At 41.2% G+C, this 25,829-nt stretch overlaps 1 protein-coding gene across 2 annotated transcripts in view; it reads right to left on the bottom strand.

Moving 5' to 3' along the window:
• Nucleotides 1-25,829, bottom strand: part of ESRRG (estrogen related receptor gamma) — a gene marked incomplete at its 5' end in the record, with an annotated part of 226,247 nt that overhangs the window by 138,002 nt on the left and 62,416 nt on the right. For both annotated transcript variants that reach the window (XM_080824296.1, XM_080824297.1), the window contains one exon: nucleotides 18,201-18,317. In XM_080824296.1, coding sequence (XP_080680422.1) covers nucleotides 18,201-18,317 — 117 coding nt within the window. The remainder of the gene's footprint in view (nucleotides 1-18,200; nucleotides 18,318-25,829) is intronic.

The raw sequence follows: 25,829 nt of genomic DNA, 5'->3' as shown, positions 1-25,829 counted from the left end.
TTTAATTAGATAACAGTATTCAAAGTCGTGCAAATTCCCAAGAAGCCACTTTGCAAAGCCTGAGTTACAGTGTTGGGGCGGGGGGGGGGGGCACGGAAGGTGGGCAGTGGGCTTTTTTTCAGCTATGCACCAGTAAAAGAGAAATTTTTTAAAGAACAAAATGGAATACATTGTAAGTAATTCAAAATGCCTCCAGACTTTACAGTTCTCCCTAGAGAAAAAACTCAAACAATTTCAAGTCTTCACAAACTGCATCCAAATCCTTTTTCTAACTTCATTAAGCTCCAGTGCTTAAAAATCGTTCATAGCAAGTACTTTAATTAGAGACGAGCCATTGCAGGGAGAGCTCGACAGGCTCTGTGTCTACCCAGCAACCAGACTGGCCAGGGGGAGAGTCTCTTACTCCACAGGGCAATGCAATGAAAGCGCAAACTAGGGAGCTGACACATTCCCTCCTTCCCCAAAGGGAAACTGGGGGCTTGGCGGAGGGGAGCAGTGCTCTCGAGATTGAAACATCATTCTGGCCTCACCAGTACTCTGCCAGTTTACTATTATATATACAGAGAAAGAGGAGAAAATGTGTTAAAAGCAAGCATATTTGAAGAGCAGCACAGGGCGGAGTCATCCGTCCTATGTACCCTGAATTTTCCTCGTTTGTTTCACCTGCTGTCTCTCCCCACCCTCATTTTTCCTCTTTGCCTTCTCTGTCTTTCTGGGCCAAACTTTCCAACCCCCACCCTTTGGGACTGAAACCACCACCATGAGTCCCACAGGACAGGCACAGGTGCATGCAGGTGCCACACGAAACTCCGAGATGCTGCATTTATTTCATGTTTGAAAGACAATCCAGGTCTGGAAAGGGGGTAGGGGAGAGGAGTAGGAGGGGAGAACCAAGGAAAAGAATTCTCATGCTGGAGTAATGTATGCTTCCGCCTTCTCCGGCTGGAATAATGACTTGGAGGCAGAACTCAAGAAGATGAGTGAAGAATTCACAGGTTCCAAGTGGCTTGCCATTTTAAACTCAAAGTTGTTTAGAGATCTAAACACACAGAAACAAACAAACAAACAAAAACCTATAACAGAACAGTTTTTGTTGAAAGTTCTAGGTGGAGATCAAAGCCCTTTCTTCACCAATGACTCATACACTCTTTATCCTGAACAGCTAGAACTGAATGAACCCAGGAGCGTGTACAAAAGGAACCGAGAGGCCATAAATTTGACTTTGGAAGAAGTTAGCAATGACCTGGATGAGAAGTGATTCCACGAATTCAAGGTCATTTGTTTCTGGTCCGTGGCAGACTTTCCTGCTGTCCCCCCCACAATCCACAGAGGGGTCTCTCTGATTCTGGCAGGTTCTGCTAACCCTGCCTGTCACCTTCAGATCTCCTGCACACAGGCAAGGGTCTGGGGCTGGAGTCACACAGAGCATTACTGGGGACCTCTGACCCAGGAAGTCATGAAGAGCAGCAGTGGGGAGACAACCCAGGCCTGCTGTGAACATAGCACTTGGTCACTTTGGAGGGAAAAAAATTCCGGGAAGATGACATTTGAGAACAAGCACAGCTGACCCAGTTTTGGTTTAACTAGGCATTGTCCTAAGCACTTGGACAACAAAGTAATAGGGAAGATGATGCTAATAATAAGAATAAATAATCGCTAACACTCACCAAGGGCTTACCTTTGTCAGATACTGTGCTAAGTATTTTAAATACGTTATCTTATTTAATTCTCACAGCAAACTCTGCAGGGCAGTGATCACTCTTAACATCACTATTTTGCAGATGGGGAAACTGAGGCCAGAGGCATTAAGAAACATGCTAGTAACTGACAACCAAACAGCCAGTCCAGGTTGTCTATTAGCAAATCCCATACCTTCATAATGTGCTGTGTGGAATGAGGGATTAATCACACAATTCCATATGTACTAGTTTCATTTTGCAAATATATTCAACCCAGGCCTTCATAAAACACTCCACGACTTACTGGAATTGGGCAAAGTGGGAAGACACTAATAATTCCTAATTCTTCCCCTCCACTCCCCTGAGCTCTCTGCTTTTTTAAAAATAGCCAGCCATGAAGAAAAATGAAAGTTAAAAAAAAAAAAAGACTAAGATATAGGTGCCTTAGCACTTCACGTTGGGAGACTTTTTATCAATGATCTCTCTCACTCTGATGGAAAGGAGACAGTAGGAATGGCTTTGCTACTCACCCCTGCTTCCCCGGCCCATTAGCTGTTTTCCAATGTGCAAATGACTCTGGTCTCCCAGGACTGTTTAAGAGTTCAGCTGACTACAGCACCGTCTCCTTCTGGGTTTCAGTTAAAATCAATGCATTAACGGAGGATGCTAGTTAGACTCTGTAACTGCAAGTTAAGAAAGGTGAGCTAGAAAAGAAGTGCTTGCTTTATAAGCTGGAGGACTTTCAAAGAGGCCAGTTCCCGAGTGGCATTAAAATAGAAGTATAATTACTTGTAAAGGCTGGGGGATTTTGTTCTTTCCTACCTTTACAAAACTTCCGATAGATTTTCTTTGCTGCAGCACATAACCAAAGAGCTAAAAATGTGTGAGATCACCAGGAGTTGCTCTAACATTTCCTAGGCGCACAGCATTTGAATTGAATTTCTGTTCCTTCTCCTTTGTCACCATTAGCGAACCTTTATTTTTTCACCCGATCCTCTCTGGATCCTAATTAATGACTTCTGGGGAGACCCACAGACATATACGGAATTGTTGAGAAATACGTTCCTTCACAGACCACAAATTTGGACCTGTTGACTGCAGAGCATGAAATTTTCTGCTACAAACGGAAAATGAAATCATCAGACAATGACCTGGACTGCCTCTCGGGGACAGATGCGAAGCCCTGGCAATCTCTTCCTCTAACCCATAGCCCGCGATAGTCTACGTGCAACGGGTGCTGCGCGAAGCAGGAGCCGCTCCAGCGTTATTCAAAGCGTTCCTAAGAACAGGTGTAAGATATTCTACATAGAAACTTCAAGAAATAATACTGTGCTCTGGCACAGAACAATATTTGCAGGAATCAGAAAATGTTCCCGTTATCACCCGGACCCCTTGCTTTAGAGCATCTACGATAAGGAATGATTCCGGAATTTTAGCAGCTCGAACCAAAACCATTCTCTGAATTAAAGGTCTCCCTGTTCACAAAAGGAAGTGAGAACAGAGACACAGAGGCTTCCCTGTGAGGGAAATAATATTTCACCTCTTGACGCTGGTAAGATTAATTAAGAGGAGAACCAAAGGACTTCATTAGGAATATCAGTACAGCCTATGGGCTTCAGAGCCTAAAAAATCCAGATTGAATCCTGGCTGTACCATTTACTACTTGTTTTATCTTATATCTTATATATATCATATATATATATATACATATATGCATATATATATATATAGTTTTCTCACATATATATACACCAATTTATCAAATATCTATGGAAAAGATAGAAAAATGTCCATCCTTCCTTCCTTCCTTTTCGTCTTTCTACTCATGATATATCAATTGCTACACTGTCAGGGTATGCAATATAAATTCAATACACCATGACTTCTGAAATACAATTCTGTCATTGTCATATACATATAAAAGAAAATGTAGAAGTAATTTATATATGATGATGGCCCACAAATTGATTCTAAAAACATTATTTGTGACAAAATTGTTTCTGCACTCAAGTTTTAATAATGTAACTGAAAGCCCAGTAAAGTAGGTTTAAAAAAGAAGAAAAAAAAATGCAGTTACATTTTACTGAGCACCTACTATGTGACCCTATTATGCTAGGTGTTGTGGAGAAATAAAATATAAATAATACAGCCCTGTTCTCAAGTTGTTTATGCTTCTCTATGAGACATACTAAGTGACTAACAGAATACTAAAAATAAACACTAATAATATTCTCCGAGTGTTTGTTGCTTGCACCATGACAAGAGTATAACATCTACTACCTCGTGTAAACCTCAAAATAACCCTCTGATGCAGTTATGATTACAACCCCCATTTTACAGATAAGGTTTAAAAAGTGTAACGTAACTAACTTACTTGAGATATCACTGCTAGTAAGCAGTACAGTTTGGACCGAACCCAAATTCTATTTCTCTGCACTGTCCACTATGGTTGTCACCAGCCATGTGGGGCTAGTTAATTTAAGTAAAATTTAACTAAAGTAAAAAAATTCAGTTCTTTCATTACATTAGACCCATTTCAAGGGCTCTGTCAACACCCACAGACGCCATCTGATCTGAGAGACCAAGCTTCTTATCTTTACACTCTACATTCCTCTGTGGAAAACACGATGTTAAAAATGCTAAGCTGTATGAAATAGAATATAAATGGTGGTGAAATTCAGAAAGGACAGAAACCTATATGACTGCACGTAATCAGGCCCATGATGGATCATGAACCCCACGAGGGCAGAAACATGTCTGTCATGTTCACTTTTAATCCTTAGTACTTAATAAAGAAAACTATACAGAGTCATGTCTCAAAAAGCATTTCTTGAATGGGCGGGATAAAGGATGGATGAATAAACATTTGGACATGGGCTGGACAACTGTGTATCATTTGGACCCATAAATCAGTAGAAAGCAGTTTCTAGAGAAATAACCTGACCCCAGCTCTAGGTGTTACAAAGAACAGGGGCTATCTCTCACCTAGCAGATGGAAATATTTACAGATTCGACCATAAAACAAGAATCCACCTTTATTCCAAATATTTCCAAATTATGCATGAATTGGTAATAACCTAAGACTGGCTAAGGTCAGAGTAATTGCCATTTAATTGGCTTCAAATATACTAATGATTATGATAATGTTGATACTAAAGAGATTTAATAGGCCTGGAGATAAATGTCCAGGAGAGGGGAGAGGTAAATCCATGGGAGGTGGGGGTTGGGAGGGGGTAATTATGGAGGTCATCAGCTTGGGAATCACCGAATAGCAACTCACTGCAATTGTGAAGAAACTCTGCTTTCAGAGGAAATTTTGAAATTTAAAAAAAAAAAAAAAATTTAAGGGCAGGGGAGGAAGAGGAAGTTGTGTGGCCCAAAACATTACATGTTAGGGAGAAGTTTAGTTGGGGGAATTTAATGGACAGTCTAGGGAGAAGCCACTAAACAGTGTCTCAGGTGGCCTCAAAGGAAACACTTTAACAACTAAGAAATAAGAGGTGGACCAGCAAAATGGACTTAGCTGCCTGTAGGGGTAACATGCTGGCTGGAGCTCCAAGACAGAACCAGAAATCAGTACAGATCTAAGTCAAAATACACGCTAAGTTAAACCAGGTAATGTAAATCATCTCATTTTTTTAAATTTTATTTATTTATTTGAGAGAGACCAAGAGAGAAAAAGAGAGAGAAAGAGAGCAGGGGGAGAGGGTTAGGGAGAGGGAGAAGCAGACCCCCCACTGAGCAGGAAGCCTGACTTGGGGCTTGATCCCAGGACGGCAGGATCATGACCTGAGCCAAAGGCAGACACTTAACTGATGCCTGAGTCACCCAGGAGCCCCTGAATGATCTCATTTTTCATATGTTCTGCTCCTTAAATTCTCCACATCCCAAATGTAGCTTAAATTCTCCACATCCCAAATGCAGCTTAAAAGTCTAGGAAAATAGTCTAGGTATCTTAAAATTATGATTATGCAGCCTATGGAGCACCTGGGGGGCTCAGTTGGTTAAGCATCAGCTCTTGATTTCAGATCAGGTCATGATCTCAGGGTGGTGAGATGCAGCCCCACATCAGGCTCTGCGCTGAGCATAGGATCTACTTGAGAGTCCCTCTCCCCACCCCCCTCTCATATGCATGCATGCGCACATGCTCTCTTTCTAAAAAAAGAAAAGAAAATTATGATTATACAGCTTATGTAGAAAAGACTTGATAGCTAAATATGTAATCGTTGAGAAAGAAGTGATTATGATCCCAGATACACATAATCCTGGGAAAACCAGGTTACCAAAGGGCGACTGCTAAGAAACCCTTTCTCTGGTTTTGCCATAGGTCCTATCTTTTCACCACCATCACCTATAAAGGGAGCAGCTGTTACAATTGGGATTTTAAAATAGTCAAAATCCCAGTACTCCTGTCAAAGGTCTCCATAACACTCCCTCCCTCCCAAATCAGTTCCATGTTAATCTCCTTCAACGGCATGATTCCTATTCACGTCAACTTCAAAAAGCCAAATCCAGGTAAAAATACATTTATGATGCATCTCATCAGCTGAAGCCCATCGCACCTGAGGATCAGTCATCGCACCTGGGCCGTCCAGTCTACCTGGGTGAGGCAGAGAGGGAGCGACGGCTCCCTGATATTTGTTCTAGTAGCCATAAAGCGACACTGGCTCTCAAATAGCACAATCTGCCATTCACTCGGGTCTGGTTTGCCAGGAAGCCCAAGGATGGACTCCCCACCAGTACCATCAGGCTCAGGGAATTTGGCTAGCACCGGGCACCTCAGACTTCTGCCAGCTAATTGGCTTTGGGGAAGCCGCTGACCTACTCTCCACTGAGTGGCTTTTGTGAACCTGGAACCCAGCCTGCCTCTCATCATTGATCAACCTTGGCCAAGCCAGCTGGCTTGTTCCTTTGCAGACAGCTTGCCTTAGGGAAGCTGGTTGGTGGCTCTACAGCCGACTAAGGGAGGGAGAGGCAAAACTACAGAACAATCTCTCAGGAAATGACCGGCACTCACTTTCATTTGAGGGAGACTTAGGAATGAACAAAATCGTGTCCGATACCCGACAGGAGACAGACAGAGTTGCACTCCGCGTGGCCTTAACAAGAAAGGGAGCTAACCAGTCGGCAATGGCACCCGAATGAAATGGATGCATTATTCAAACGTATGTCAGAATGCCTTCACATTGAATTCAAGCACAATGTCGTGAACGTCCATGCTACGTTGAGAGATGTGCGCACTGGTGGAAAGAAACAAAAATCTGTTGTCTGGAGGCCGGTGGGAGCAAATTCCACATCAGAGCCCTGTCTGGCAAGGGCCTCCCCTCCCCCTTCCCTCACCGCACACGGTACGGTCGCTACACTTTCCGTGTGTGCGCAAATGTGGAAACAGGTTTACTGCCCCCCCCGGGGTGAAATCCACTGGGAACTTTTGATAATCCAAAAGGAATAAAAAAAAAAAATTTGGTGGCATCTTAGATAAATGCCAGATTCCTATTTCAAGTTCACAAATGGAAATGACAAATGGGGACAATCAAATAAATGATTAACTTTTAATAGTATTCCAATTAAAGCAGGAGGAAGGGAGTTAAAAAAAAAAAAAAACATTTCCTTCCCATTTCAATCTTTCTGTCCTCTCTAACCCAAATGCAGCAAGGATAGATTTACTCCATCCAAATGATCCTTGGTGCTGCGTCCACAAGAGAGAACCTACTTCATTTCTAATGTAATTGTTATACTTCAAAAATAAATAAAAATAGTTCCCGAGAACCAGACATGCACAGGGAGTATGTGCCAGCCTAAGATCCACGTAGAGTATACACAGAATCGTGGATACGTCTTTAAAACTTCGATACGCCAAATTTCCCCATGAATCAGAGATAAGATCGTAATACTCCAGTGGTCCACTATGGCCATATCCTCCAAACAACTGAGGCAGACTGTACTCAACATCAGTAAATCAAATTCGCTCCTTTCTGCAAAAGCAAACCTTACAAGGAATTTGGTTCTGAAGTTCAAAAAATTGGAGCCAGAAAGTAAACCGATGCCAAAATGTTCCTCTATGCTCTAACTTGGATTTATGTAAGATGTCATACACTGTTTGACAAAAACACAGACCCCTGAAATAGGGTTCCCAGGAACTGAACTGCGTGAATGTTGCTGATGTTTATTCCTACAGTTTATAACTGGCAAGTTATTCCAAAGCTTATGTTGGATCTCAAGAATCTCGGAATGGGAAGTGACCATAAAAGATACCCTGGCCTAAACCCCATGTGGTACCTGACCCTGTTCTCTACATCTCTCACAACGATGGGAAACTCACCACCTTCAAACACAGTTCATTCTATTTCTGGACATTCAATGAAGAACTCAATCAATGAAAGGAGTTCTGACTTTTTTTTTTTTTTTTTAATGGTTGACTTAAGTATTCTTTTAAGAGCTCAGCATCTCCTGAATAGCCATAGCCCCTGAAGAATCCCAAGCTAACTGTACACTTGAATATCACTACGGCTCACAAAGACAAACTGTATTAAACAAATACAGAGCACAGGCAATAGAGCCAAAACGCCTGCCATAAAATCCAGTCTCTTACCATGCATTGTGAGAACTCTGGCTAGTAACATTATCACTCCAAGCTCTCATTCCTCTGTGAAATGGGGAAATACCCACCTCCAGGGGTCATTGTAAGGAAGAAAAAAAAAAAAAAGAAAGAAAAGAAAAAAAGAAAAAAAATCTAACTAAAGCACATAGCACATAGCTTAATGCATTTTAGGCTCCTAAGAATATATGTTACTCCCCCTTACCCACAAAACCTTCCCTATTCATTTTGAGACAGACGGTTCAAGTTTCCTATCAACAAAGCATGTCAAAAAAAAATCACAATCTGGTAATGCAGTATCTGTACATGAAATAACTTTTTGTGGGACTTAACTATATTCCCAAACGGCTTCATGTCAGGACAAAGCTCGGAAAGAAGGTGCTCTTTGCTATTGCTTATATTATAACTTGGGAGTTTTGTTCAATACTCTGCATTAATGAGGGAGCTTCTTAGGATAATATTACAACAGAGAGTGCAAGAAATACCAGTGAGGTCAATGCAGTTCTATTAACTGTCATCTAACACAGAAATATTTTCCTTGAATACCATTAAAGCTTCCTCCTTTTCTTTGTTCTGCTTTTTGAAGGCAGTAGGAACCCAAATTTCCCTACCAATAATTTCTGTTTTCGACTTGGCAGCATAATGATATTAGACTTGAGGAAAAAAAAAAAAAATCACCTTGGCAATGTCTTCTTCAGAGGGTTTTTACAAAAGATACTTTGTTAGGATAAATTGCGCCAAGCAGGTTCTTTAAGTAAGCAAAAACAAATCAGCTTGTTACCAAATGACCTGAGTAGCTTTCTATTTTTTAAAGAGAACCTACCTGGAAAATGTTACACCCTTTAAATGGTCATTTTGTTAAAATGGAAGCTATGAAACAGAAGGGTAATTAGACAAGTAAGTTGCTCTTTGCTCTCCTGCTGATAGGGTAAACCCAGAAGACTCTCAGAGTTCCCACTGCCATATATAAATCAAGACACAAGCTGTGGTTGCAGGGAACCAGTTCTGGCTTAATTTCTCATTAGATCCTGGGGGCTCAAGACAACTGACTGAAGAGATGTAATGGCGGCTCAATGAATAAATGTATGATCTGTGTTCTGTCTCATATACCTGCATGGATGTGCACGCGCACACACGCACACACGCACGTGCACACCTGCACACGAACACATACGCCTTCTCAAAGCTAAAAAGCCTGGACTGCGATGAGATCGCTCAGAAGAAATAGGGCCCCTGGACAAAGAAGTTTCTAAGGTCGGAGAAAAGAAGCTAGTGCCACGTCCCTACTGCTACCATTTCCTCCACCCAAAGATTTCCTAAACGTTAGGCCAGTCCTGTTAGTTCATGAGTCAGAGTAAAATATGAGGCTTTTCTGCTCGACAGTGACTGGCAATGACTTGGCAAGCCCAGACTGAAGCAGAGCACAGATGAGGGAACCTTCTTAAGATACTGGAGATCCACCCACCCAGGAATGAAAAAAAAAAAGAGAGTTCTAGGGACACCTGGGTGGCCCAGTCAGTTAAGCGTCTGCTTTTGGCTCAGGTCATGATCTCGGCGTCCTGGGAGAGAGTCCCACATCCAGAGCAGGGACCCCGCTTCTCCCTCTGCCTGCCGCCCTCCCCCCCCCCCCCGCCACTTCTTGTACATTCTCTCTCTCTTTCTCTCTCTGGCAAATAAATAAATAAAATCTTTTTTTTTTTTTTTTTTTTTAAGATAATTCTAGATCCTCAGACTTTTTGAGGTTAACTTCTTTCCCTGGGGACCTGGTATCCAGAGACCGACACTAACTCAGCCCGACAAAACAAATGGACCTAAACGTGCTGTTCCACGCTGGGGCTCACACTGTGACCTTCGGGCCTCCAAAACTTCTGGCACGTAACGCCTCCTCCAGCTCACACTCGGCCCAATACTGTGGCTGCTCAGCGATTCTGTAAGCACCTTTTCTGGACCCATCGCCCCCATCGTCTGTACCCTCGGTGGCCTCATCCGACCCCAAGTGAGAAAAGCTTGGTTTCCTGAGATCAGAATCCTACAGAAAAAGCCCCCTTGATGAATGTCACTTATAACTTAGGCCCAAACCCCCTTTTTAAACCCACAAGCTCTGTTGCTTCCTGCGAGCACCAGGACACTTTCCCATTTCTTCTCCCCCCCCATGAATGTCTCAGGCACTATCAGCCTACGGTGCTGACACTGGGGCCAATCCACCTGAGGCTGGCGTGAGAGAAGCCCCTGGTTCAGCCAAGATCAAAACGAAGCTTGATAGAGACCCAGAGCCTGAAAGGTGACCTACCTGCGTTCTAATCCCTTCCCTGCTCTGTCCGCAGTGGGTCACTGTGTAAGTCCCCGAAACCCTCTGAGCCTTGGATTCCTCATCTGATTAACGAGACTCTCACACCCGGGGTCCCGCTTTTATCTACCGAGTGAGGCTCTCAAGGTGATAACGGAACCTTAATATGCTGTACGCTTGCCACACTGAATGGTGACTTCTCCCAACTGCGGATTCCCATGCTCGGCTTTGGCTTTATCCTAAAGAGGAAGACCCACAATCCCGACACAGCGTTTAAACTGCCTACCCGGAAATCTTCATGCTAGTTGTTTTGGGACTTTAAAATGTAGGGGTGGGGCGCCTGGGTGGCCCAGTGGGTTAAGCCTCTGCCTTCGGCTCAGGTCATGATCTCGGAGTCCTGGGATCGAGTCCCATATTGGGCTCTCTGCTTGGCCTGCCTCTCTGCCTACTTGTGATCTCTCTCTCTCTGTGTCAAATAAATAAAATCTTAAAAAAAAAAAAAAAGTAGGGGGAAATATGAAATACCTCCCTAACAGAAACTTACTCTAAAAATGTCAAATCAAATATGAAAAGCAAATGTGCTTATCAATAAAACATACAACTATGTCACCGATTTTGTTCGTTTTAATGACTCCCTTCTCCCCCAGAGGAAATATTTAGAAGGCATCTAAATGATATAAAGTTGCTCTTCTCCTCTCCTATTTATGTCAATATTTTTATTTTAAAAATGTGTCAACAAAACTTCCAATAAATCTGACCGGTAGCAATACAGCAATCCGTGGTGAGATTTCAGATGCTCCCAGAGATGAAACTCTACCCGACTGCATTTCAATATATCGGCAAGGGTTGGTAGGGACTGTGAGGAAGTACAGAGAAAAAGTTTTTCAAACACGGGCAAAAGTGCAAGACCTCATTTCCTAAGTATTTAAATATCTATTGACTGTTCCACTGTTCCTACAACTCTCACTGCTATTAACAGTGGCAAAAATATCATACTTTCTCCTTTTCCAGGAAGACAAAAAGCAACCAAAGAATTAACCGGTTAAGACAAAATTTACAAAAGAGCACAACGTACTAGCCAAGTCTACAAATCATGGTTCCTACGGTTTGACTTGCCTCACAGACATCGTCAACACCATCATCATAATTACAAGTATCTTCATGTCTATATTGGTATAATGTTTCTACAGACCTTCTAACATTTTCTAAATAAAACTTCTATCAGAATAGAAGGGATGAGAAAGAACGTGGTCTAAATGTTCGCCTGCCCATGGGGAAATGAAGACAGAAATCAATGGACTTCCCCCAAATCACAACACGAGGTAACCGGAAAAGTCAAAATCAAAAGCTAAAGCAAGGTATTTTGCCAGACCTAAGGGAGAAGCTCAGTTAATACTTATGGAGGGGTGCTAAAACTCATGTCATCCTCTAGTTTTTTTCCATGATGCTCTGCTATCAAAATTTCCTTAGTAAAAATTAATGTGCCTATGAGATTAGTCGAGTTCTTAACAATTCTCCGTGCGCATTTTAAAATGTGTGTGATTTGTCTGTTTTCTCTGATAGACAAAGGAACGAGGCTTCCTTTCTACAGCTTGATCAGTAATCAAAGGCACTCCTCACCTATGTTGTTGTTCTTAAAAACTTCTGCGTGAAGTCCCATTTTCCTTTTTTATACTGTTGTTTGTCTTTATTTGGCCTAAGGGTAGATATTAAAAACTCAGTGGGTTAGGCCTCTGACTCTTGATCTCAGCTCAGGTCTTGATCTGACGGTCGTGAGTTCAAGCCCTGCATAGGGATCCTCGCCAGGCATGGAAACTACTTAAAAACAAACAAACAAAACCCAAAAAACTAAATTTCCTCATGAAATTGTGGAACAAATTTTCACCTGTTGATGTGTTTCTATAAAAAATTTGGAAAGGACCCCCAAGGTCCTTGATATTGCCAAAAAATAACAAAATTTATATGAATCTATATTAGAGCAGCAGGTGAATATCATATACCCAGATTTTAGCTCTGAGCGTCACCCGCTAACCATGTGTCAGACCCTGTGCCTCTATTACCTCTCTTGGTTTTTCAAAAACCTCACAAGGTAAGTTCTATCTTCAGTCCTATGTTCATAAATAACAGGCTCAAATAAATAGGGTCTTAGAGGTTATGGAAATTCTGCAGGTCCAGGAAGTGGGAGAGTCAGGGCTAGACTCTCGGTCCCCCTGACCCCACAGCTTGACCCTTACTGTCTCTAGGAACAACAGGTAATGTTCATTCAGTCCTCATTCTACACCACAGGCATGCTGGACACGTCCCATGCAGTTTCTTACTAATCATTCACATTTCATTTGCAAATGCTACTGCTGCTACCATCACTTTACAGATGATGAAAGGGAAGATCAGAAAGGTTTAAGTAACCTTTAAAAAAAAATAGGCATAGTGGGGCACCTGGGTGGTTCAGTCAGTTAAGCACCTGCCTTTGGCTCAGATCATGATCCCAGGGTCCTGGCAGTGAGCAGCCCTGTGTCGGGCTCTAGGGTCTGCAGGGAGCCTGCTTCTCCTTCTCTCTCTGCCTGCTGCTCCCCCTGCTTGTGCTCTCTCTCTCTGTCAAATAAATAAATAAAATCTCTCTCTTAAAAAATAGGCAAAGTGGGGGTGCCTGGGTGGCTCAGTGGGTTAAAGCCTCTGCCTTCGGCTCAGGTCATGATCCCAGGGTCCTGGGATCAAGCCCCGCATCAGGCTCTCTCCTCAGTGGGGAGTCTGCCTCCTCCTCTCTCTCTGCCTGCCTCTGCCTGCTTGTGATCTCTGTCTGTCAAATAAATAAATAAAATCTTTAAAAAAAAAAAAACAGGCAAAGTGAAAAGCATCTCTTTGGCATGAAATAGCTGTACTGACCCTCCATGCTTCCTTGATTCTGCTATACTTTGGCAGACGGGCTGGCCTGGCCGGGGAACAGAACGCTGTGCATAAATGTGGGTACCTTGCTCTCGTCTACAAGAGTCAAAGAAAAATTCCTGAGTTGCCAAGGTGAAACCCATCATACCAGTAAACAGCAAAAAGCCCTTCAATCCTTCAATCAGTGAATTCTATACCTAAATAAAATAATTATTGCTTTCATAAAATGTCTCTCTTTGCCACTGACAGAGTGTAAACCGAACCGGTATGTCCCGCAACAGCCTTTAAATAACCAAGGAGAGAGATCAAAATAAAAATAAATCTTGACCAGATTTATAGGTGCACCTTGATTAGTTCTTGTTTTTTTCCTTCAAATAAGCAATACCTGAAAAAAATGAAAAGGGAATGTTGAGACCAGATATCTTGTAATAGATGGGGTTTCGCTGACATACAGTATGGCATAATGCCGAAAAACTAATGCTGGCCCATCATTCGTGAGGCTTACCAGCAAAGGAGAGCCCAGAAAAAGAAAACAGGATTTTTTTCAGGATGCAGAAGGGTGCGACCACTTGGATCTGAATGAACTAACATTTTTTTGTTTTTAACGTGCTTCTTGAATTTTTTTTTTTTTAATGTTGCGGTACTCTGTCATTTTCTTCACACAACCAATCATTCATTTCTAATGGTAACGATTTTTTGACTCAAAAATTCTAGAGACATGGGGCACCTGGGTGGCTCAGTGGGTTAAAGCCTCTGCCTTCGGCTCAGGTCATGATCCCAGGGTCCTGGGATCAAGCTCCGCATCAGGCTCTCCGCTCAGCAGGGAGCCTGCTCCCCCACCCCCCCTTCTCTCTCTGCCTGCCTCTCTGCCTACTTGTAATCCCTATCTGTCATATAAATAAATAAATAAAATCTTAAAAAAAAAAAAATCTCTCCACAAACATATAAAAAAAAAAAAAATTCTAGAGACACCTGGGTGGCTCAGTCAGTTAAGTATCTGCCTTCTGCCCAGGTCATGATCCCAGGGTCCTAGGATCGAGCCCCACATTGGGCTCCAGAAGGCTGCTTCTCCCTCTGCCTGCAGCTCTCCCTACTTGTGCTCTTTCTCTCTGACAAATAAATAAATAAAATCTTCTAAAAAAAAATTCTAATGTTAAAATCCAATGTAGTTCATTCAGACATAATTCTGGTACTGGCTAACGAGAAGGCATAGCCTGTAAGAATTTAATGATGCACGATGTGATGCAACTGGACTCATCTGCCCACTAAGCCATCACTTCCCTTTGGCACCCTGCATCATTAGTAGAAACATCAGTCAATAAAACTAGGGATTATCGTTTTTAAAAGAGTAAAGTCTCCTTTTTCTATAAACCACCTTTTTCAAGGAAACTTCTTTATTTCCCTCAGGCAGCCCTTGATCGAAGATGTATTTGGCTAGTTGAATAAAAATACCTGTTAAAGGAAAGAAGGTTCCCATCAAAGCTGTTGAAATCTGATTTCATTTCAGATTCTATAACTAATGTTGTTTTTTGTTTAAATAGATTTTGTCTGTCAATTTCCAGGCCTGCTGTGCCATCAGCCTGTATGGACTGCTGTGGTCAACACGGGGGTTGTAGCAGCAAATTTTATTATGGACTGGTAATTGAATTGAACAGGTTTACATTTGAATAGATTTACTACATCATGATCCCTGACATACTGCACGGGACCGAAATCCCTCTCCATCCATAAAGATACATTTAAGACAGTATCATTCTCTCCAGGCTGAGGAGGCCAGTCTTGAGCCAAGGAGATGGCCAAACATAATTGTGTATTTATATGCAGGGTGCAATGCAATATTTCACTGCATTTTTAAGTACAAAAGAAAAGGAATATTCCATATTTACTCATAGCCATCCTTTTGCGGGGAGGGGCTTAGAGAACTGGCATTTCCCCCATCAAAGTGGGCATAAGGAAGTAAAGGAAAATAAATTATTATTTGAGTATATCAGCAACAGCAGCAATTCCCTTGAAAACAGACCCTCTAAAGGCTTGATAACAGCAACTGAAGAGGTGTGAATTACAGATAAGCACCGGCCCATTTCTTTCACCAATATTGTTTAATTAAACACAGTTCACACCTCCTGGGTCACTCTAACCACCTTCCAGAGTGCTCCTGCTTAAAAATCACAACGAGGAAAATTATTTAGGGGGAAATTATTTAAGGGACAGTTTATTTCTGTTTTCACTTCATCCATAAACCTGGGAGTGCAAAGAGTTGAAAAAATCGTAGTAGTAAAATTAAACTAGTCAAAAAATTCTACACACATCTCCATGTACTTTAGTTTTTGAAAATAAAATCCACATCTAGGACACATCAATCCAAAGTGCTAATAGATATATTACTTTTATAACACTTTAAAAAAATGGGTTTGTTCTTTGAACATTATTCCTCAACTCCCAACTTTTAATTTAACCATTTCCGAATGAGCTTTAAGTTCAGTGTGAGTCTCTACACCTCAACTAAGTGGCAATATAACGACTGGAAATGGACCATCAGTTACTTATCATGTTACTGTGAACGAGGTTTTGTTTGTTATCTCCAATTGGATTTAAGGCAATTACCAAGATAAAGTTTCAACCTCAAAAGGAGTAAGCTGTCATCATCATTCTAACTCAAAGGAAAATTCCTCATCTTGTAGCTTGGGTCCTTATGGTTAGGTTTTTATACATATTTCTTCCTTTATCAAAACTCTCCCCCTGGCTTTTCCGTGTCAGTTCTCTCTAGCAAGAACAACCATATTCGACTTTCTCACTGCCCCACCGCTAGAGCCTAGAATCGCGCCTGGCACACAGGAGAAACTTAATAAATATTTAGCAAGTGGATTATAAATGTAAAATATATCAACTATGAAAAATCCTAACGGCGCCAAAGGCTGTACAGAGGAAAGGGTATTGTATTCATATGCCCCCTCCTCGTTGCATTCACAGTGTCACACTGTCCTCAATCTTCATTTATCCCACCTTCCGCTCCTCCATGTACAGTCCGTCACGAAGCACATCTCCCTCGTACCATTCTTTCTCCTTTTTCTCTCTACAGATATTTTAATACGAATTATTAAAATAGAAATGTTTATACATTTTTAATACAAATACATATTCTTATATAAAAATAAACTCATATATACATTGAATCATATGACTAGTGAACTTGTACTTTATTTTTTTATTATTTTTTTACTTGACAATATATCTTGTGTGATGTTTTTATAAGGCTTTAATTATAAAGTCATACATTCTTTGTTTATAGCTCCCCCCCATCCCAACCCCACTCCTGGGGAAGAGGAGATTCAAAGATAGGGAGAGCTTGAGAGGGTCTTCTTTGTTCCTCATCAAATGAGGGCTTAGTTCTTAGCGGTCTAGTAAAGGGCGGAGAAATGGGGCATGAATTGCACATCCCCAAATATCGGTGATCCACTCACCTTTCTTGCATTAAGAACAAACCAGGAAAAATTATGAGATCTAGGAATGCCAATTCCTGGTTTGCTGAAGCTTTGGTTTGTTCTTAGGGAATAAACACTTGGATCTACTTGCATTTAGAAGTTAAAAAATAAGGGATCTCCAGTAAGACCACACATATAAACTAATAGGGCCAACCCCATGAACAAAGTGTATGTTATGACTCAACAGAAGCAATACATTTAAATGTAATCTGCCTAATTTTCTTTCAAACTTTTGTCACTTCATAAAATTATCATATTTATATTAAACTCTGGCAAATTTTCTGAAGAGAAAGAGATAGTAAAATCTAAAACCATAAAAAAAGAAACACACTTCTACAAAAACAAACATATAGACAGGGATGCATTTAAAAACAAAAACAAAAAACCTACCCAGGCTTTCCAAAGAAAAGAATAACTTCTTCCTAGCTCCAAGCTAAAATGTTAGTTTCGTTGGACATGCTGATATATACAAATATTTCAGGACCTTGGATATGGGTGGAAGAAGTCAGTGAATTCTAGAATCTGACCCTCTGCTCGGTTCTTGGCTCTACCACTTGTTAGTTGTGTGAGCTCAGACCGTAACTGAATCCTTGGTCACTGTTACTATTCTGTGTTTGTTGGTGTTCCCCCTGAGTGAAAGCAACAATTTTATTATCATTATTACACGCTTTTTAGAAAAGAACCTAACTAAGTCCAAAGGATAAGATTGGAAAAAAATAAAAGTGTGTGTTAAACCTAATACTAATTTTTTTAAAAAGCAGTGACAATATGAAACGATGGGTCTGTTAATTAGTTCGACTGTGGCAATTATCTTACAATACATATGTATATCGAAACTTCAAGTCATACACCTTAAATATACACAATTCTTACTTTTGTCAATTACATCTTAGCAACGGTGGAGGGGAAAATCTCGTTGCAAACTTAGAAATGAGAAGAAACACAAAAAGACAAGGACTAGCCTCTTGGTGTCCTTCGTCCTTTGCCTTCTGCAACTCGTAAAGATGAAAAGAGTCAGAATTACCAAGCATACCTGGTGGGTTTAGCTGCACATCAGATGTTTCCTACCTTGTCCCTTCCTGTTGATATCATGCAGTTAGCCAGGACATATCAGAAAACTCAGGCGTAAAGATGGATTCTGCCATCGGATTCGGAGTGCTTACTGTGTGACCCTATCTTTTCCCGGTTTTCTCTGGTGTCTCCGTAATTTCCTGCACGCGCCCTTCCCCCATCCCCAACCGAAAGCACAGGCCCCCGGCGACACGCCTTACCTTCCTTCAGCATGCCCACTTTCAGACACTTCATGAAGCGGCAAGCCTGGCAGGATTTACGTCTGCGCTTGGTGATTTCACATTCATTCGTGGCAGGGCAGCTGTATTCTATATTACCTAAAACACAGAGTTGGAAGAAAAGCAGTTAGATTTGCAAGACCCAGGAAACGGGAGCGCCCCAAAGGCAATGCCTACGCTGCTACTTCCGCCTCCCTTCTCAAAAGCACAAGTCACATGAGACTCGTTAGGATGTCACAAACGTCACGAAGCTGGACATTCTGTGGCGACCGCATAAGACACACCGAATAGGGGCACCTGGGTGGCTCAGTCAGTGAAGGGTCTGACTCTTGACTTTGGTTCGAATCATGATCTGAGTCTTGAGATCGAATCGAGCCCCATGCTTCAGACTCCCTCTCCCTCGGCCCCTCCCCCTGCCAATTTCTCTCCCTCTCTCTTGGAGGAAAAAAAAAAAAGAGGCACTGAATATTTAGAAGATACATGGTAAGGGATCTCAAAAGATCAAGTTTAAAGTTAGCCTTGAAAACATTATGCTTAGTCTACCCATGCAAAATAACAATCTTCCAGAATTTTAGAATCCCAAAGAAATTTCAAAGCAAATTATTTCCATAAAAGCATGAACATCAAAATCATATTCTTGTATCATCAGTTCTGGATTTCTATTGGTGACTAATATTCCAATGTATCAGGCTTATTGTCCTTGTGACACTGAACAGCATAAACCCCCCTGTGAAAAATGATCAGCAGGCTAATCTAGGGCCTGACAGTGAGCTCCTAGAGGGCAGGGACGGAAATGACATGGTTCTTGTGGCCACGCTTACCCAGGCCGTACAACACAGTTCTCTGCTGAGTAAACGTTTATTGAGGATGAAGAGGACAATGACGATGCTGGTCGTCATCACCATGTTTGTTACATTTGCATAATGAATTCCAAACACTCAAGCTCCCAGGAAGTATTATAAACAAAAATAAACTGCTACAAAACGATATTTTTAATGTCAGAGTTGATGTTACTTATGGTCCTACTTATACATTTGAAGCGATACATATGTAGCCAGAAGAAGATCCAAACTTTAACTTGAAATTCTTTCTCAATTAATGCCAATGACAGTGTGTGGGATGTGCTCTAGGGCTGCCTACAGCTTTGTAAAGAAGCTGCCTTTAAAATAAAGCCTCTCTCCCCTATCAGCTCTGTCACACAGTGCTTGAAGGTCTTTCCTTACTTCCTAACCCTTTCCCCTTGTGATTAAGTGCATTAGTATCTTAATGAAAATGCATTCTGTTTATTGCCCTCTTGGGAAGGGGGAGGTCATCACACCAAATGCATAAATTGTCATCAGAGACGGTCCGAGCATAATTGCAATTTTGCTGCTCCGTGTTTGCAATACTCAGGGTCCGTCTAAGTCCCCTGAAACATGCACAGATTCTAGTAATTAGCATAGAGTCTGCCTGGGACCACAGCATTGATGAAATATTTCAGAGTTAATCACACTTTGTAAACACTGATTTATATTGACTACCTTTCTCCAGACTGATGTCTCCTCATTAAATATCACATTAGTGGATTTCAGGATTGTACCAAGACTCAACTACTCAGCAACTGCTAATCCAACAGGAAGTAATACCTAACCACTTATAACTACTGCAAATTGGTTAAGTATGCATGACTGAAATATCTATTTTTTTTAAAACTGTGCATTATAACTTGAGATAAGCCTATCAAAATTATTTCACTCACTTAGCATTCTAACTCAGGGCATGTATAATAATAAAAGCAACTACTTTTTAACGTAAGAGGTTAAATAATAAGATAATTATTAATTGCATCAACAGAGGCACACACCATCACCTTCTTCAGAGATATTACTAACACCCAGAAAATTAAGGATAAGTCAAAGGAAGCCGAGAGGCTGGGTCATAGCTGAGAATAAAAGGATTTAGAGTCTGAACTTTAGATGAACCATTTTTCACTGCTGAGTTTCTTTAACCATCACTGAAAATGTATTTCCCATCCAGGGAGTGTTGCTAGTAATTTCCTAGGGGTTAATTAGTATTCTACTACCAGAACTTTCCACTCTACTTACCTCTTCCTATTCTTATTTAAAAAGGAACTCAGTCTTTGCTTTCTTAGTAAGAGATGAACTATAACTAGTGGGGGGGCGGGGAGGGAAATGGCTTCCAAATAGCATTTCTTGCCCCTTTTTGCCTGGAAAGTCAGTATGAAATCCTCACTTTGCTTACTTTCCAGTACTAAAGCATGACTCACATTTTTAACCCAACATTGGAAACTTCTACCAGGGCGACCCACTATCTCCCTCCCACCCCACAAAAAAAATCAGTTTTCATTTCAGACTGGTTCCTCTTCCTCTGCAAATTCTATGCTCAGCCTCCACGAGAACACACTTCTGACAGAAACCTCGGTCAGGCCTGTGTGAGCTCGCACCTGGACTAAAGCAGTTACCTCCTAACTGGGCATTGTGCCTCCATTCCATCCCCCCTGGAATCCAGACTGCTTACCTCTTCTGAGGTTTAAAAAACAAACAAACAAAAGACAAAAACAAAACAAACCAAAAAAACCTTAATTAAAAAAATCACTACTTCTATGGTCCATTGAATTAAATACAGAATATTAGATTAGCAAACAAAATCGCCACTCCAGTCTAACACCCATCGACTTATCTAGCAGTATTACAATTATCACCTTATATGAACTTTCTGATGCAGCCAAGTCAATTTATTCATTTTTTGCTATGTCCTTCAGACTTCCCTCTGAGAATGATCTAGCTTTACCCCTCTTTTCTTCTTAAAATTACTTCCAAGGCTCACTGTTCAACTCAAATTCCATTCAAATCTTTCATGAAAACCTCTCAGACCATCATAGCAGAAAATGAGTTTCTTGGTTCTCCTATCTTTTCGTGTACTCTCATCACATACAGACACGCTGGATTTTGTCATACCTTTTTTGCATGCATATTACCCATTAGATGGTAAGATCCTGGAGGCAAGGACCATTTCTTACACAGTAGAAAAATCTTCCTCCAAAAAGTAGTAAATAAGCAAAATAGTATGCTTCAAAAAAAACTTATATTTCCTTGATATCTCAAGGTCATTGCTATGAACACCAATTATGGTGCTATAATATAGTAATGTCCACAAGGCGAAGCAGCCAGCTGTCCCATCAGGAAGCAATATTAAGAACACTAGGAAAACGATTCCACAAATTAAAAGAAAAAAGTATTAGGAAGCCTAATTAATTTTTCAAAACCTTGAAAAGTAGCTTTGACAAAAATGGAAATGCATGGTAAAACAGAAAGAGATCATTGAAGGGAAAACAAAACAAAACAAAAAAATTCAAAGTCTTCTGGGGAGCAAAATGTGAAAAGAAAAAAAAATAAACGTAAGAGACTTTAAAGGAGATAAAGTGCATCTTGATACGAATAGGATAAGAATAAAAGGAAAATAAAACATGAAAATGTTTTAAAACATGAAAAAACAGACAGAGGGCACTAAGAGGGTTAATTTTTATCTTATTATAGTACTTAGGGTTACTTACAAAGTAGATGCTCTCAGAACTGGAGCCACATTGGAGAAAATATTTAGGAGCGATGAAATGATAATAGCTAAATCTATGAATGACTCGTCTAAGAACGATTATGTAAGGATTTGAAATTCAAAAAACAGAAGGAAAATTGTACAATTACCACACGAGAGCTCCAGATCACATACAAAGAAGTACCCTAGTTTCCTTTCTAACCACTACATCCCAGAATTCTTCAATGACAAAAGGAAACATAAAGACAGGGAAATTTTTAATAGTGCCTCAGAATGAACTCCTGAGGGAGAGCCTTTGTCTTATGCATTCCTTGATCCTTGGTGCTGATCCAGGAGCCTGCAATTGTGGATCATGTGCTGGGTTGGGCTAGAAAGAGGTAATTCCTGCTCTTGAGAAGTCCACAGTTTTACAGAGGAGATAAGACACGTAAGCAAGGAACAATACAATTTAGTGTGGGGGGCGGTGGTTCTGGATTCACAACTAGCACGCACACACACACATATGCATTCCCACAAATGCAGACATTATGCCTAAGAAAGTCAAGGAAGGGGCGCCTGGGTGGCTCAGATGGTTAAGCTCTGCCTCTGCCTTAGGTCATGATCTCCAGGTTCTGGGATGGAACCCTACGTCGGGCTCGGAGCTCAGCAGGAACCTGCTTCTCCCTCTCTCTTTGCCTCTCCCCCCTGCTTGTGTGTTTGCTCTCTCTCTAATGAATAAATAAAATCTTTAAAATAATAAAAAAAGTCAAGTCAATGAATTTTCAACCTAGGAGTGGAATGACTGCACTATGCTGTGAAAAATGAATAAATAACTACGTTGGGGTAAGGAATCTTCCCAAAACCACAGGCAACAAAACATGTTTTGTAAAAATTTCACTGTGAATGGATGGAAATTATAGCGGCCTTGAATGTTCTCACAAATGATATATTTTCAGCTCAAGTGTATAGAAATTGTTTACGATGAATTAGGTATCCTCCAGCCAAATTTCAATAAATTAGTTTTGACATACATGAGTGATAACCTTGATTTCACTAAGTAACACTGGTTTACGTCTTGAAAAACAAATCAACATTATTCTAAAGAACTTATGCGCTGGAGGAAAACCTCTCTGATTTCAAAGCCCTCCCATTGAGTTACTTAGTTCATCGTTGTTGGCTATGATCGCCCACCCAACAACGTCTTTGATCCGTGTTAGAGTCTACACAGATTCTGCCCTTGAAATACCTTCCCTGGTGTTTTTTCTATGCAACAACAACAACAAAATAACCATTTTATCCTAAAAATGTGCTGCCCCAAGCACCTGGATAATAATGTTACATCTGTTTTGGTAACGGCTCAAAGACATTACTCCCAGTAGACCACATGATCTCTACGGGACCCTTGTTTTCCTTCGATTCCCGAAAAGTGGAAACTACACGATAGCAACAGCAACGGTGGGCACCTGAAATGTGAACACTGGACAGTCCATCAGGAGGATACAGAAGTTACTGTTCACAAGCAAGGATCCTCATTTCACACACGGAGTTTTCTGGGGTTTACAGCTTGCCATGTCCTGGGACACCTTTGTTAGACGCCACCAGGGACTGAATTGGGCAGCTACTGAGGACGCGACTGGAATCTTCCCAGTTCTGTCAAGAGCTGGCGAAGCGAGCTCTGTTGCAGAGGGAACCAGATGAACATGGAAACTCTGGGTTTTTAAAGCAGGCTGACAAGAATGATGGAGCAATTTATAACATCTCCTGGCAGCTTTTCAGAAAGTCTTGGGCTCTGATTACTTATTTCAGAGTCTTTTGTACAATTAGTTTGTAGGCAATATAATTTTCTCACTTACCGCTTAATAGAATCTTGCAGCTAGCTGGTGGAGAGAATAACAGGGTGTATGTGAAGTTCCAGCCTGGAGTGCCAGTGGATAATTTGTATATTCCTTTCAGTCACTTAATGGACTTTTACAGTTTGGCAGTAAAAGGGCTGAATGATGTAAATTAGCATGGCATCTCAAAATAAAAATATATGTCAAATCCTTACTCCCAACGCACATCACTCATACACGGGAATGAAGCATTTGGCTTTATGTCATGCCTAAGAGTCGTCCTCTTTTTCACACATACAGACATCATAATTGTAAAACCCATTTGAAAGCCTTTGTATATTTCCCCCAATTGTTTTAATTTTGTTAACAGAACCAAATGGCTTGAGATGACCCACAGGGCACTCCAAGTGGGGTTTATCCAATTGTTTTCCAACATTAAGTGATTTTAAAATAATGGCATTTGGCTCGGTACACAATTACAGAGCATTAAAAACATGCAGCCAATAACCTGTAGTATTTTTGCTTTAAATGATCAAAAATATAAAAAAAAAAAAGAAAGAAAACCCTCTACTGTTTCGTAGTAAAGGTTTTTCCATACAGCGATACAACTTCCCTTTCACTCCTTTCTCTTTCTTGTTTTTTGTGTTTGCTTTGCTTTTTTGTTTTTGTTTTTGTTTTTCTCTGTCTTGTTATTAATGCTACTTTTTTCCTCACTACGTTCTGCCCATTCTACCTGAAACTGAAACTGTCTCTATAACTGGGATTCTGTAATATGGAACAAAAACTGATTACATATCTCTAGCGAAAAAGTCATAGTTCCATCAATAGACAGACTTTTTAAGTTTTTACAAAGAATCCCAAGTTAGACTTCAAAATAAGTTACCTAAGGACACTAAAACCTGTTCCCAAGGGATTGCTCTGATACTTTCTGAAGCTCCCTTTAAGATTGTCACTAGAGTCACTTTATAAAAGGGGGCGCAGTCCAAATACATTTCATTCATATCCCCCCAAAACATCTGACCGCCTTCTTTATCACAAGACATGCGGCCCAATGATGTCTGCCCATTATTAAATTTCACATTTACCTTCAAATTTCAAAGATCTCCAGATCACTGGTGACAGTTTGAGAACCTGCCTCAAGCTCTAAAAGAGGATGCCCAAGAGTATGAAAAGGAACGGCGGTGTCAGACCCCCAAAGGGGAGGCAAGTCCCCTGGGACATGGAGCCTGTGGCGTCCTGAGGTCGGAGGAAAGGAGCGTCCCGTCCTGTTAACGGTCACACCCAGCTCTTGGCAAAGCAATTTCACACACAGGATGATGCCCGAGTCGCATGTTCTTTGCCTTTTTGCTGCCCTTCTACCTTCTACAAATATGGGGTGGACGATAGGGTATAGCATTTGATATTTGGTTCTTTCGGGTTCTATAGGATTAAATTCTGAGAATCACGGGGTAGACAAGAGCCGTAATAGTATACTGGCACAGGCTGTTGTGTTTTCACAATGAGGCTCAGGCTTAGTTCCCACGTGCAAACAGATGACGGCGTGTCTTCAAGCATGAAAAGAACAGAAGGAAGCCTGCAAGCAGGCAGGCTCATGAAGTCCGAGCACTGTCTACTGACTAGAGACCAAGACCACATGCTCTGGGTTCATCATCCAGTGACGTGTACTGGCTGGGCCACTGAGCTTATAGTGGGTACCAACCATCTCTCTCGATGACATATCTAACCACAAGAGTGTACTGACCTGTTGAATTAAACAAAAATAGATTAGCGGGGGGGGCATCTAGGTATTTCAGTCCATTAAGCAGCTGACTCTTCATTCCGGCTCAGGTCATGATCTCAGGGTTGTCAGATCGAGCCCCACATCAGGCTCCACACTGACCATGGAACCTGCTTAAGATTCTCTCTCTCCCTCTTCCTCCCCCACCAACTCATGTGCTCGCTTGCTCTCTCTTTCTCTCTAAAAAAAAAATTAAAAAATAAAAAAAATAGGGACGCCTGGGTGGCTCAGTTGGTTAAGCAGCTGCCTTCGGCTCAGGTCATGATCCCAGCGTCCTGGGATCGAGTCCCACATCGGGCTCCTTGCTTGGCGGGGAGCTTGCTTCTCCCTCTGCCTCTGTCTACCACTCTGTCTGCCTGTGCTCGCTCGCTCTCTCTCTCTCTAACAAATAAATAAATTTAAAAAAAAAATTAAAAAATAAAAAAAATAGATGGGCAGGAAAACGGTGTTGTAAAATGGAGGTAAAATTAT

This window comes from Martes martes, assembly GCF_963455335.1.
Source record: "Martes martes genome assembly, chromosome: 15".
NCBI classification, from domain to species: domain Eukaryota; kingdom Metazoa; phylum Chordata; class Mammalia; order Carnivora; family Mustelidae; genus Martes; species Martes martes.
Note: the sequence above shows the minus strand (reverse complement) of the source record. Positions and strands in the feature narration are given on the sequence as shown.